The sequence below is a fragment of the Mesoplodon densirostris genome, chromosome 12 (assembly GCF_025265405.1).
Source record: "Mesoplodon densirostris isolate mMesDen1 chromosome 12, mMesDen1 primary haplotype, whole genome shotgun sequence".
NCBI lineage: Eukaryota > Metazoa > Chordata > Mammalia > Artiodactyla > Ziphiidae > Mesoplodon > Mesoplodon densirostris.
The window spans coordinates 83,989,242-84,004,427 of record NC_082672.1 but is presented as its reverse complement, the minus strand read 5'-3'; the positions used below and the strand labels follow the sequence as shown (position 1 = coordinate 84,004,427).

Here is a 15,186-nt window from a genome sequence, read left to right as displayed (position 1 = left end):
CTCTTTCCTACAAAAGAATTTTAATTAATAAATGTAAAAGAAATAAAGAAAATAGAAAATTACCATTAGATAACACCAAATAATAATTGTTGCCAGCAAGATCCACTAAAAGATGCAAAATCAGTGGGTGCAATTTTGAGGAAAAAGAGGGTATCTGCATAGTGTCAGAGTATCTCTCCCAAAATCTTTATTAAGTACAAAGGGAAAAAAAATAATTTTACAGTGGAGAAACCCAGCAGAAACCACCTAACCAAGGTATCATGTTTAATATCACCATCAGTAAGACAAATCAACATCATACAACCCCTGATATAATGTGTAGAAAAAGACACAACATCACTTTCATGAAAGTCTTGCCGAAAATGCATAGCCTCAATCTAATCATAAGATAACATCATACAAACTTCCAAACAGAAAGGCATTCTATGAAGTAACTGTCCATTACTCTTCAAAATTGTCAAGGAAACTTAGGAGATGTGACAAACAAATGCAATGTAAGATCCCAAACTAGATCTTAGAACAGAAAAAAGTTACCAGTGAAAAACTGGTGAAATGAGACCAAGGTCTGTTGCTTAGTTAAGAATGTTATACCAATGCCAATTTCTTAGTTTTGTAAATGTACCATGATTGGAACACGTTAACATTAGGAGCAGCTGGGTAAAGGGTAAATGAGTCCTATTTTAATAACTTTCCAGTAGTCTAAAATGATTTCAAAATAAAAAGTTTTTCTTTAAAAAAGGTTATTCTTATCTACTTAATGAATATTGTTGAATAAACAAAAAATTTTTCAAAAAAGTCTGGGGCTGATTGGTATCTAAAAACCATATAATGGGCCAAATCACTTAACTTACTGAAATGCATCTGTGTAAAGGGAATGATAATAGTACATATTGTGCAGTTCTTCCCTAAGGATTAGGAGTAAGTTTCTTTCTGATCTAAGGAGAAAATAGTAAAGCACAGTGGTTAAGAGAATGCATGGACTTTAGCATTAACTAGACCTGGATTCCAATACTAGTCTGTGTCCTTGAGCAAGCTGTGTAATCCCTCTGAGCCTCAATTTCCTCCTCTGTACAAAATGTAGGTAAAGTTGAATTTAGCTTATTGAGATCTTGGGTAGGGAGCGACAATAAAAACAAATAATGAATGTAAAGCATCTGACTCAGCATCTAGGGCAGATTAAGAATTCAGTAAAGGTTTAAGGTGTGAATGTTAAAGAGGCTAGTCATTATTACTACACTTAATAAACTTAGTGAACAGAACTATGCATTGCGAAGTATAATAATTCACATTCATAACTGCAAAGTTGTTAAGAAAGGATGAAGCTAAGTTTGGAATATTCTCTTTATAAAATAGGTTATGTTCAATATATGCATAAAAGATTTTCACCTAAACTAGAAGAAAAATATAGGTGCTTCAAAAAAAAAAAAAAAGAAAGAAAGAAACAACAAACTGCTGGCAGTCAGGAAAACCTAGCTGCTATCTACCTATCTATTTATGCTGCACTGGGTCTTAGTTGCAGCATGCAGGATCTTTAGTTGTGGTATGCAGACTTCTTAGTTGTGGCACGTGGACTCTTAGTTGCAGCATGTGAACTCTTTAGTTGTGGCATGAATGCGGGATCTAGTTCCCCGACCAGGGATCGAACCCGGGCCCCTGCACTGGGAGCACGGAGTCTTACCCACTGGAGCTGCTTAAAATCATTAGATTTTGGATAATAAGAGCCCGTAGTGCTATTTAAATAAGCAAAGGCCTATGGGATTAAGAGATACAAACTACTATTCATAAAATATACAAGCAACAAGGATATATTCCATAGCACAGGGAATTACAGCCATTATCTTGTAATAACTTAATAAAGAGTAACCTGTAAAAATACTGAATCACAATGCTGTACATCTGAAACTAATATAATATTATAAATCAACTATATTTTTTTTAAAAAGTCAAAAAATAAATAAATAAACAAGCAAAGGTCTGGGACAAACAAGATGGACACACAGATTAAGAATCTGTATTCTAGATAATGAACATCAATTTGATGGTGAAACATTTTTCATAAATGCTATCTCTTATTTGATTTTTGCTTAATATATCACTGTATTAAAAATTATTTCAATGCAAATATAAACTTCTACTTACAATAATTTTCCAACATCTACTATTAGCACAGTTTTATCAGGTATGGACTCTTTTTAATTCAGTGCCTAATGTATTCTAAATTTTAGGATCAAAACCATTTTAATCAAGAAAATCACATAATGTAAGATTATAACAAAGAGCAACAAAACACAATTTTGAAGCTATAACCCACCTAGAGTTAATATTTGGATCCTGAGTTTAACAACAATGCTAATATAATCAAAAAGATTTCCAACTATAATCACCTGAATGTGCACTCCTTGAATCATTCCCCAATGATTTCAGGTCACAATTAAAATAAATAAATTCTCAAATCAATTATAAAAAAATGGGTCTATATATTTCTATTATACCTGGGAATATTCTAAAACTGGTACCATATTCCTATTCTACCTTCCTTACAACTACTCAAAACCCTTCACAGGTGTAACAAAAAAAACTGCACACTTACCAACACTTTGGGGCCGACTTAACCTTACAGGATTACTTTCAAATTTTTGGACATGAGGTGGGTATTCTTTCCTAGAAAAGGAAATTTATATAGTTTCAGTCTAAAAGAAAAAAATATTTTTAAAATGAAAAAGTAGAGGGAATACTTAAAATATGTTTATCAAAAGCAAATCATAGCTTGTTTGTCATATAAAAAGTGGTACTATAAAATAGTAACACTATATTACCCAAATATAGTAAACCTTAATGCACTATAAGATCCCTAAGGGCAGTGACTATATTTTATTTGAACTGTCAGTCTATGAAAGCTGACAGCAGGCAGTCTTTCAAACAAATATTTAATAAATAAATACAAGTATTTGTCCTTTCAAAGTAGTTACTTTGGAAAGTTATATATTTATTCCCCCAATACACAAAACTTTAGAATTTTTCTTTTGGAACTGTCTTCATAATCTGTTAAAAAAACTTTAAAAAAACTCCTAATATTTCATTGTCACATGCATTTTTGGAATAAAAAAAGTTAGCTTATAATAAATACTCAACTTGCCCAATTTTGCTGTAAATGCTTCTAGTTGTTTAAAGATCAATGAATAAAGAATAAAGAGTGAATAAATAAGATCTTGTCCTTGAGGATAATTCCAAAAGCAGTACAAAAAATGTTATGTACAAAACTAGAAATCATGAAATAAGTATTTTAGTCTTATAATATGACTACATTATGGGGGTATAATTATACTTTAAAAAATATATTATATTGTCAGACTTCACACCTAACCAATTTTCAGAATTCTGAACAGGAATCCTTAGTAAATAAGGATCCTAAAACACTATAGAAGTCCAAATATACAATAGTTTGGGAGAAAAGCAAAAAACCTATAGCTAATTTTGGGGTAAAAGCATTAAAGAAGGAGGTTTGCAAAAAAATGCAATAAACCAGGGAGCTATAATAGCTACCTTCCTATCCTAAACAAAAGCTTCTAAAAATATTTCCATTTTATTTAACGGGGGAATTAAAGGAGGTTATTCTGTTACTTGTAATGTTATCTGCATTCACCTGAGTGATCAATACTTATCACAGGGCAATATAATTAATTTAATTAATTAAACAAAAATCCTAAAGGAATTTTCCTGTAAGGATTTCATATTCTTATATTGTAAAAGTCAGAGCACCTAAATTGAAAACAAAATATGAAAATGACACAAGAAGAAAATAATAAGAGTAGTGATAGTAGTGTATTTGTGACAGCAGTTAGCAAATAGTGAGCATCATGTGCCAGGTACTGTTCTAAGTGCTTTGTATCTATTAATTACTTTAATCTTCACAATAACCTTATAAAGTAAATACTATTGTTAGCACTTTACAGATGAGGAAACTGAGGCACAATGAGGTTAATTAACTTGCCCTTGGTCACACAACTATTAAATACCAACACCAGAATCTGAATCTTGGCAAACTGCACCAATATTGATGAGTAACGGTGTTTTCACCATTTCAAATATTATTCCTGAGCAGCATTTGGTACAACTGGGTAATTTTCACACTGTCAAAATTTTAAGATTCGTGAGGATACGAGTTGTGAAGATGAGAATTTGCCTTAGAGATAGTGGTACTAGTGTTATTAAAAATAAGGTAGGTTTTCAGCTCCTAACTACATTAAGCTTTAAAAAAATGCATGTTTTTATATACTACACGTGCTCACACTAAAAACGATATAACATAGTCTTATCTTTAAAACAATTTTTTAATCTCTAATTTTTATAACTCTATACTGGAAAAGTAAAGATACCAACTATAAAATGCAACCGAGTCAATAAATCTGAAGCAAAATATGATGATACAGTTATATTAAACTACAAAACCTCTATGCATTATATATTTTTTAAATAGTGGACAACAGAAACAGTAGGTATTCTTAAATACTAAGGATTATCAACAAGCAAAATAATTTGACAGAGTGGCCACAAAATCTGAAATACATATTTTGGATTTTGGTCTGCTTCATTACTTATTCTGGGGTATGCTATAAACACAGGTTTATTCAGTAATAACTGGCAAAAATCATTGGAGGCAACATATCATAGATGTGCAGGGATTTCTGAAAATGCTGCACTAATTCACACTGCTCTTTGCTGTTTGACACAGTGCACTGAACCATGCACTGCTGATGAGGAACGAACAACGCACTGAATATATCACATGTAACATCCATGACCTATCATGTATTGTAATGTAATGTTAAAAATTATGTATATTTGCCAACATTTCCAAACCTTATGGCCATTCTGTATCCAATATTTATTACATCTTTCCCTATACAGACAGAGCAGATTATTTTTAAAAATGTATTATAATGAGTAAATTACAGAAATAAAAGCATACCTTAAGTATAATATAAGAATACAAGAATTTCAGAATAAAAGTAGAATTTGTTTAATACGGGAATTAAAAGAACTTTCTAGCTGTAATCTTGTGTTCTTTAAAACTTAGTTTTTAAAAGAAACTTTGTTAGGTAATCAAAAATGAAATTTCATGTTAATTTCTTAATTTGAGAGTTCCATCACTCTACAGACACTAAAATTTCAAACTCCAAACTAGTATGATGCTTAAGGCTAGAATTTAATTTCCCGGTGGATTTTCTTTCCTACCTCAAACCAAGCAGAAACAGAGAAGTGTCCCTATCTTCTGTCTTCTACCAAGCGGGAGCATTTTTTTTGCTTCTGAGGGTTTGTGTTCTGTATAGAAGTTTTAGAGAAAACCTCACTTCATGGACCCAGCGTTTTTACAAGCTGCATAAAATGAACTGGAGAGCTTTTTTTTCCCTTCTGTGCAGAACTCTTTAAATAACATCAGAATCCTTATTAAAGGTTAGACAGGCTTCAGACCTGTCTTTTCTTTTTTTAATCAACTTTATTTTACAATAATTTTAGATTTGCTGAAGACTTGAAAAGACAATTCAGAATTCTCTTATATCCCTTACCCAGTTTTTCTTAACGTTAACACCTTCATTACCCTCATACATATGTCAAAAAAAGAAATCAACATTTGTACACTGCTATTAACTAAATGCCAGGCTTTATCTGAACTTCACCAGCTATTCCACTAATATCCTTTGTTTGTTCCAGAATCCAATCTAGGATCCACCGCATTTAGTCATCATGTCTCCTTAGTCTCTTTTTTGTTTCCCAGACTGTTTTGTTTCCCACTGTTTTTCATGACCTTGACACTTTGGAAGAGACTGGTTAGTTATTTTGTAGAATGCCCCACAATGTGGGTTTGTCTGATGTTTTTCTCATGATTAGACTGAAGTTGTAGGTTTGGTGGACAGTGCCCATCTCATCACATCATATCAGGGGTTACATGGTATCAATGATTTACATCACTAGTGAGGTTACCCTTGATCATCTGGCTAAAGTAGTGTTTGCCAGGTTTCTCCACTCCAAAGTTATTTTCCCTTTCGACATTCTATTTGGAAGCAAGTCCAATCAGTCCAGCCCACAAAAGGGGCAGAGGTAGTTAAACTCTACTTCCTGAAGAGGAAACTATCTACACATATTTGGAATTCTTCTGTATAAACACCTGTCAGTTTTCCCCAATTCATTTTATGCAGCTTATAAAAACTCCAGGATAGTTCAATAAATAAATCACTTATTCAATCATTTATACCAGTATGACTCATGGATATTTATTTTATACTTTAGATTATAATCCAATAGTTTCAGTTTTGGCCCCTGGGAGCTCTTTCAGTTGGCTCCTGTGTTCCTTTCATGTGATCTCATTCTTTTTTTAAAAATTCTGGTAAAACATACATAAAATTTACAGAAATATGGAATGCTTTGCCAATCTGCATGTCGTCCTTATACAAGGGCCATGAAAATCTCTGTATTGTTCCAATTTTAGTATATGTGCTGCTGAAGCAAGTACCCCTTTGTTTTTTGAATACCTGTTTGGATTCTGATACTACAAGATACTCTATGATCATTTTGTATTTTCCCTAACCCATCCCTAGAATCAGCCGTTTCTCCATGTTCCTTTTATTAGAGTGGTATTAGAAACCAGGATCTGAGTGCTGCTTTTTTTTTTTTTTAAGTTGGTTTTGAAACTCATTTTATAAATCGTTCCATTGCTCGAACTGATCTCACAAGATGTAAATTCCTATAAAATAAATTAAATGTGTTCGCTTTTCATGAAAATGCATTATTCCAAATTCATGTTTAAACTGTAATCTAATTTTTGAAGAGATGTATTAAAATCTCCCGAAGTTGTACTCTAACCAAGAACGTCTTGCATTTTAGATATTTTAGGGGAGCTTTTACACAGCTCGTTGTTACACTCTCATCAAGTGTCTCCATTATAAAATGTGCTCCGTTACACTATTTAGTGCTTCTAATCCTTAATTCTATTTCATTTGTTGCTAAAATTCTACTCATGCTTTCCTTTTGTTTGCATTTCTTTTGACTCTAAGAGTCAAGAGACCCCTTTACTTACAAATTGTTATTTTATAAATATCTGATTCTGGTAAACAACGTGATATAGCTGGGTTTAATTCAACCAGTTTGTCTCTTATTAAATATATTCGACCTGATCACAATCATTATTGCATCTGATAAACTTCATGTTTTCCTTTCATCTTACTGTATTAGTTGTTTCTTATATTTCTGTTTGTTTATTTTCACTCTTTCCCCCTATTTTTACTGATTTGCACAATTACCTTTCATTTGTTTTTCCTCCCCTGGTTAATTTAACAAATAGTTACCTTCCCTCTCTCAACGCTTATTCCAACTGCATATTTTGTTCATTAACGTGTTCTCAAGATTCCAACTATTTCCTCAAACAAGATATTCTGCTGCGTCATCCCTAAGGGGATGAGATCTTTAAAACCCTTTTACTTCCCCCTCCTACCCCATTCAGTCCCCCTTTTACTCTGCCCTTCTCCCTCTCCAGTTCCTAGACTTTGCTGAGATAGTTTTGAATAGTCACAGATTATTACTGATTTTCTTTTGTAGCATATCTCTCTTTGGTAAGTAAATCAAGCTTAGCCTTAACTGAATGCCACTGACGTAAGTTTTTAGTTTTTTTTTTTTTTTGACTTAAGTTTTTAATTGTGCCAAATTATAAATCATATACAAAAGATTATTATTTTTTTTAAATCTCAAAGATTTATCAGGTAATAACACTTCCCTACCTAAAATGACCTGAAAGCTTCTAGTGAGTGTACCACATAAAACCCAAACTCTTCAGATCATCTTACAGAAAGCCTTTTATGATCTAGGGGCCCTAGCTGACCTTAACCAAACCCACCCCGCAGTCCTTCTTTCTGTCCTTTGAACATGCCAAACTCACTCCAGCATTAATATCTTAGCACCACCTCTTCCCTATGTGGAAAAGCCATCTCTATGATCACTGAATGGCTGACCGTTCATTCAGTCCTTGCTTAAATGTTAGCTTCATAGTTGAGTGTCTCTCTGAACATCTAAAGAAACCATACTGTCACTCTATACCACATCATCCAATTGTACTTTTTTACACAGAACTTATTTTTTGGTGTTTTACTTGTTCATTATCAGTTTTTGCCCATCAAAATGTAAACTACACGAGAGCAGATATCTTGTTTGTTTTGTTCATCACTGTATCCTTATACCTAGAACACAGCAGGCACTTGATAAATATTTGGAAGTAATAAATGTGTATAACTAAGAGGCAGTACGTAATTAGAAGTGTATTTATCACGTCAAATAATTGTACAATCATGCTGAACAAGAGTGGTAATGTAAAAACTGAACCACTGGCCACCATGCAGAGCCACCATAAAGTAATTCAAAATATTAGCCTATGTGCAAATACCATAATTCAGGCACTGTAAACTAAACATTTATTGATTAGACAGGTTAGCTGGAAAGTGAATATACTTGGAATCTCTAGTCTGTTTACTGCTCCACTTTCTAGGCTTTTTTCCAACGTTTCCATATCCAATCACTGTTTTCTTCACAGTATGCTTTATTATGTGGTAAGACATGTCATTCTTCTCTTCCCCCACTTATTCTTCTTTTTATAAAATAAGTTTCGTCTCTTACTTTTCTCAAATATTTACTCTCCTAAATAAACTTTAGAATCAATTGGCCAAATTTCCTAAAATAACAAAGTCAGCAAGATGTCTGACTAAAATTGCATTAAGTTTATTTTAAGGAGCACTGATTTCAAATAACCAACCAGGAACCTAATATATGCCTCAGATCAGGTTCTTTAGATATATTTATAAAGGATCTACACATCATTAATTTTATTACTGAATATTTAATTTTAGTTGCTACTGTGAATGAAATTTTGGTCTTTCCAATATATACTGCAATTGATCAGAGTGAATAAAAAATTATTAATATTATTAGTCTTGTAGTCTATCACCTTGCTATGGTCTTATTATATCTAAGGTTTCAGATGACTCATAATTCTAAGGAAGGCAATACCATCTGAATATAATTTTATTTTCAGATACCTTGAGACACCAATTTATAATGCTAATATAAATTGGTACCACCTGTCTGCAAAACAATTTCGCAATACCTATCAAGAGCATTAAAAACATCTGTAACCTAGCCCAAAGAATCCTTTCCCAGAGATTTATCTTAAGAGATGCACTTAGAGATTTACATGCAAAGTTGTTCATCTATGTGTCATATACCAGGGGTCCCCAACCCCCAGGCCTCGGCTGGTCCGCGGCCTGTTAGGAACCGGGCCGCACAGCAGGAGGTGAGCGGCCGGTGAGGGAGCGAAGCTTCGTCTGCCCCTCCCCATCGCTCGAATTACGGCCTGAACCATCCCCTGCCCACCTCCTTCCATGGAAAAATTGTCTTCCATGAAACCGGTCCCTGGTACCAAAAAGGATGGGGACCTCTGTCATATACAACAGTGAAAAACAACAAGAAATGGACTAATGGGTAAATAAATTATGTATATCTGCAGGACAAGGTATTACATAATCATTACAAATCATTTTTAGAAGCCAACTTAACAGGGGAAAAGGCTAGGACATACTGTTAGGTGAAAACTCAGAATATGCAGCTGTACTTTTATTATGACTGCGTGTATCAGGTATATTTAAAAGTACACAGGAAAAAGAATATTGGAAAGAAATGCATAAAGATACTAATGATGTAATTTTCGATTATAAGAGCTTTTTAAAAATTATAAAATCTTTCATTGTAATACTTGTCTTTTCAAATACCTGCTTTAAGTAAACATTTCTAGTGTTTCATATATGTCTTTTATTGTATTCTTTTCCCTTTGTATCTTTTTGTTGTTTCAAAATTCTCTACGATACTCACATATTTGCAATAAAAATATTTTAAAAATTTTTTAATTTGAAAATTACTATGTGCTTCAGTTTCATAACAGGTCAACTGTCTTTATCTAAGGAGGAAAAAAAAAGTTCCAATACCAGATTAAATATTCTAGGTTGCTGGTGCTATACCACATACACTATATTCACAACCCAACTGTCCAAGAGTCAGAAAAGAATTCAAGTCATTCAAGTTGTCAAAGTCACCCACAACAAAGAAAAATGGCAGCACAGTTTTTAAGTTTGCAAGCTCTGGACCTTAGTGTCGTTGTTTAATTTTTACTCCAGCTTTTTGGTTTTAAACCTAAAATATACCTCACTGTGACCAGTATACAGTACAAAGGGAAAAAACCTGGAAAAGATTAACCTTCCACAACTACCTAACTTTTGTTTATTAGATAAACCATCCTCTTTTAAAGAAATCATTTAGATCAGAGATTTACAGTCCTTCATGTGTTAAGGGATAAAGATAAAAGACTTTCTATTACTTTTCAAAGGTCAGAAAAAAAAGATGTGGCTTTGTTCATGAGGGAGGAAAAATGGCTTACGTAAAAAAAATTTACAAAGTCAAATCTACTGACACAAAAGTTCTTCTTAGTTTATCTCTGACAAAGATAAAATAATTATAGGTGAGATTCCAAAGGATTGATGGGCTAAATTGAACCTAACAGTAACTAAGCTGCTGAATAAAGCACTCCAGTGTATTCATCATAACATATTTTACAAATAGCTGCTGCTTCACGCCTAGCCCCTGGCGGTAACGTTGGTACAAAAAGACAAAGAATTTCAGCACCTATTATTACAGAAATTTCAAACTTTACAGTGTATATGTCAGTTTCAAATAATTATCTCATAACAGAACAAATCTCTGTTCTTCACAAATCTCCTTTAACATTGGACAAATATCATTATCCCCATTTTAGAGTAAGTTATGTGCCTACTGGTAATGCTGGTTACTTAATTTTACATCTCTGACTTCTATTCCAGTATTATTCCAACAGGAATATAAGCTCCAAGAGAGTAGGGATTTTTGTCTGCCCCTAGAAGAGTGCCTGGCACATAGAGTCATTGAAATATTTGCTGAATGTATCAATGAATAAATTTCCACAACAGAAATATGCATAAGAAGCCAAAGCAGTAGAAAAAAATCAGTATAAACCCACCAAGGCTATTGTAAGAGAATAATCTAAGATCTTTATACTATTCTGATAATATAACAGTACCTATATTTTATGTACTATAACATAAAGGAAAGAATTTATTTATTTCTATAAAACAACAGTCTGGTTCACGTGTGACTGTATAGTTACTTAAAAACATCTTATTAATGATCTTCTCCCCAAAATACAGTCACTTATGAATTAAAAATTCAAAAGATATAAAATGACTCATCTATGTCTGACAAGAAATAATAATTTACTCAAAGAGAAAAACAGAGACAATAGAAAAATAATTTTTCTTTCCCAGGAGGAAGGTAGTAAAATATTTGCACAACCCATTCATTTCAACCAGGTAAGAACTGTGAAGTACTTCAGAATTATAAAATATGCCTAAATCTTTTGCTGACAGGATCATCTTTAGTTCAGAAACCTGGTGTTCATGAAGTAAGATGGAATATATACTGCAAGTTGTCCTCTTTGCCTCCTCTATACCTTTAAACAAAATTATAGTCAAAGTTACATAATTAAATAAAATTATAGAATGTCCCTTCTTTTGGCCATCACCAATGATATGAAAGTACTGGTTTAAAACAAGGGCTGTTTACCTGTTTTGGGAGGGGAGAATTCATAAAAGGTTCTTGAGACTCATGGAAGCAAGAAAAAAAGATATGCACATGCACAAAAATTTCCACATACATACATTGAGGAGAGGAGCTATTCTTATGGGCATTTGATTTAGAACAACTACAATCATTTCACTATTCTAAGAAATGTGTGTTCTTAAAAACTTGTTTCCATGTTATTTACATTATTCAACATTTCTGCTAAAGGATGATGAATTTGCCAGTGTTATTACAAAGGGAACAAAGAGTGATCATAAAATTCTGTCACAAATTTTTGATGTTTAGAGCTTTAACTCCAAGCTTAAGGTATCCTACTTCTATTTTTCCCCTCACTCTACTAAAGTATAAAACAAAAATATTACCACTAAAATACAAGAAATATTTAAATTAAGCAACTGAAAACAATTTTACTACTAACATCCTGAAATATTCTATTTTTAAAATGAAAGTAGTTACATATCAGTATAATATATAATAATCATTCATGGAAAAAATATATATATATTGAGAATTACGGTGAAATATTACCCACATAAGTCAAATATCATGTTGTGCTATTAGTTTCCTTTTTATTAAAATAATTAATAAACTTAATGATGAACTCTAATTCAATGGACATTTTTCAAAGCATATAAATAATCTGGTATTTTACTGCTGTATCCATGCTCTAATTTCATCAATATTGAGCTTACCTTTCCTTTCGGTCCAGACTGCTTAAAACATGAAAAAGAAAAAAAATGTAAGAGGCAAGACCTCATTTTTGATATATCATTGTAGTTTTAGTAACTGCAGTCAATAAGGCAAAACTCTGTGATTAATTTGTTTTAAACACATTATATATATGTTATATACTAGTGTTTTGAATTTTGTCAGATATGTAAGTTGGCTTTCAATTTTTGTCAGTACAGAAAATAATTTATATCTAAACATATTTACAGAATAAAAAAGTATGTACAAAGATTGAAAAATTCTTGAAAAAGCTTTATTTAACCATTCAACATTTGAGGATATACGTTATTTTATTTTATTTTTTTATTTTTATTTTTTTTCTTTTTGCGGTATGCGGGCCTCTCACTGTTGTGGCCTCTCCCGTTGCGGAGCACAGGCTCCGGACGCGCAGGCCCAGCGGCCATGGCTCACGGGCCCAGCCGCTCCGCGGCATATGGGATCCTCCCAGACCGGGGCACGAACCCGTATCCCCTGCATCGGCAGGCAGACTCTCAACCACTGCGCCACCAGGGAGGCCCTATACGTTATTTTAGAGTGGTTAAAGAAATTGTCTTCAAGGAACAATACAACTTCCTAAAAGTTATAAAATTTTTAGAGGTCCCAATCCCATTGTCAGGCGTGATTAAAGTCATCCCTCGGTTATCTGCACAGGAATGGTTCTAGGACCCAAGGCAGATAACAAAATAGTGGGTGCTCAAGTCCCTTATATAAAAGGGTATAGTATTTGCATATAACCTAAGCACATCCTCCCATATACTGCAAATCATCTCTAGATTACTTATAATACCTAATACAATGTAAATGCTATGTAAACAGTTGTGAGTACCAGCAAATTCAAGTTTTGCTTTTTGGAAATTTCTGGAATTTTTTCCTTGGATTTTTTTTTTATCTGTGCTTGGTTGAATCCACAGATGTGGAACCCCCAGATACAGAAGTCCAACTGTATTTGCTTCTGAGTAAGAAAACAAAAATTTTTTAAGGCTGAAACTTTTGCACAAAAGCTTTAGATTAAATACAAATACAGTACACGGTTTGGGACACAAGAAAAGTCCTGGGACTTAAAATCATGGCCTCTAACCAAAAGTCCAATGTATAAAAGGTCCACCCTTCTCCACAATTCATGGAAAATCTAAAAAGCTATCAATATCAAGTACTCAAGGGTAAAATTATAAAACCCTCAATTTAGAATAAGATTCACATCCTAGAATTATTCCTATTACAAAAGAAACTAAATATTCAGAACTGTAAGCAAAACATAGTTCACAAAAATCCCTGAGTCCCCATATTAACTCATATTCCTATCATGTGAAGTACACAGTAAAATATCAATTTAATCCTAGCAAATTAAGAAAAAATAATATGGTAAGTTGGTTTTACATAAACAACATTGAAAAGAAACACATTTTAAGAAAAGTTTTAATAGTAAGGAAAAGAATTATTATAAACTTACACGAATACCACATTTGAAATTTTACTTCTGCTATTTAAAAAATGGGATAATCTGTATAAAATAAATTTATGTTGGACAAATGACAGAAAAATGAAGGAAAATTATCATGCCCCTATTAAAGTGAAACAAAATACAAACATAAAAGTTTAAATATAGTCTGTCTATTCTTATATACTTATTTCTTATGGTGTAATATTTCCAGGAAAAGTAAAATAAAAACAAAAAGTTAGACGTTAATACCTAATCTAGCCATTCCCAACCCTACACTGTTGTGCTCAAGAAGTGAGAAGAGTTTAGTACTCTCTTGTTTTTATTCTTTAAACTCACCTGTTGAGAGTAAAAGAGGTAGAAGACAGAGTAGAAGTAGAAGAAACAGGTTTGGTTCTTTCCAATAAACCAAGGGAGTTAGGAAGAAAACAAAACCAAAAAATATATACACCATCCTCATTTCTCTTATCCTTGAGAAAAATGCACTTACTATATCTAATTTATACATTATGGTAATTCTCCAATACTCCTCAATATGTGTTTATTACCAAAGCCCTGCCCTAGAAGAGTTTATATATATTAAAAAAAAAAAAAGAAGAAGAAGAAGAAGAAAGAAAAAAGCTTTTAAAAAATGAGACGGGAAGCCATTATCAGTTAACGTAGGACTTTGTAAAAATGTCGACTTACATTCTTTTTGGACTATTTCTGCTCTTAAAATTTTAAAAAAGGAAAGAAAAAAGATAGACTGATTGATTCTGGTACCCATGACCTGATTTTGGATTTCAAACATTCTTTCAAAGTGGTGCTTTTCATTAATAATTAAAACTTGCTTATTCCAGGAGCCCATTTTCCCATTTATGGATTATATATGCTTTTGTAGACATTCATTTCCCCCTATGGTCCTTTTAAGTCTTTCTACCTATCCTCAATTAAAAACAAAAAAAAAAAAAGTGAAAATGTAAATAAAACATAAACCAGTAAATGTGCTCTTTTTCCAAGTGTGGTTAAAGTTAGGAGTGGAGATGGTATAGTTATAAAGATTTTTAATTTTCTCCATTTCATTTCTTCCATACTAATACTATCCTCCTCCATCACTGCTAGTATATAAACAATCTATCTTTTAAATATGAATTAAATTAACATTTGGAATAGCAGTAAGAAAACTGATTGCAATCATAATATTCTCCAAATAGCAGCTAATCTGATCTGATACTCATTTCTTTTAGATTAAAAACGTGTGAGGGCTTCCCTGGTGGCGCAGTGGTTGAGAGTCCGCCTGCCGATGCGGGGGACACGGGTTCGTGCCCCGGTCC

General features: G+C 32.7%; 1 protein-coding gene and 1 non-coding gene across 6 annotated transcripts in view; both read right to left on the bottom strand.

The window, feature by feature from the left end:
• SENP6 (SUMO specific peptidase 6) overlaps nt 1–15,186 on the bottom strand; it is a 110,629-nt gene that overhangs the window by 55,991 nt on the left and 39,452 nt on the right. For 2 of the 5 annotated variants that reach the window (XM_060114991.1, XM_060114988.1), the window contains exons 6-7: nt 12,399–12,419; nt 2,591–2,661 (exon numbers count right to left, since the gene is read on the bottom strand). The exons of 1 other annotated variant lie outside the window; for it this stretch is intronic. In XM_060114991.1, the coding sequence (XP_059970974.1) occupies nt 2,591–2,661; nt 12,399–12,419 (92 nt within the window). The remainder of the gene's footprint in view (nt 1–2,590; nt 2,662–12,398; nt 12,420–15,186) is intronic. 2 more of the 5 variants (XM_060114989.1, XM_060114990.1) reach the window with 2 other exon arrangements.
• On the bottom strand, nt 6,408–6,511 carry LOC132500462 (U6 spliceosomal RNA). The gene has a single exon (XR_009534051.1). It is a non-coding gene; the product is annotated as a U6 spliceosomal RNA (small nuclear RNA).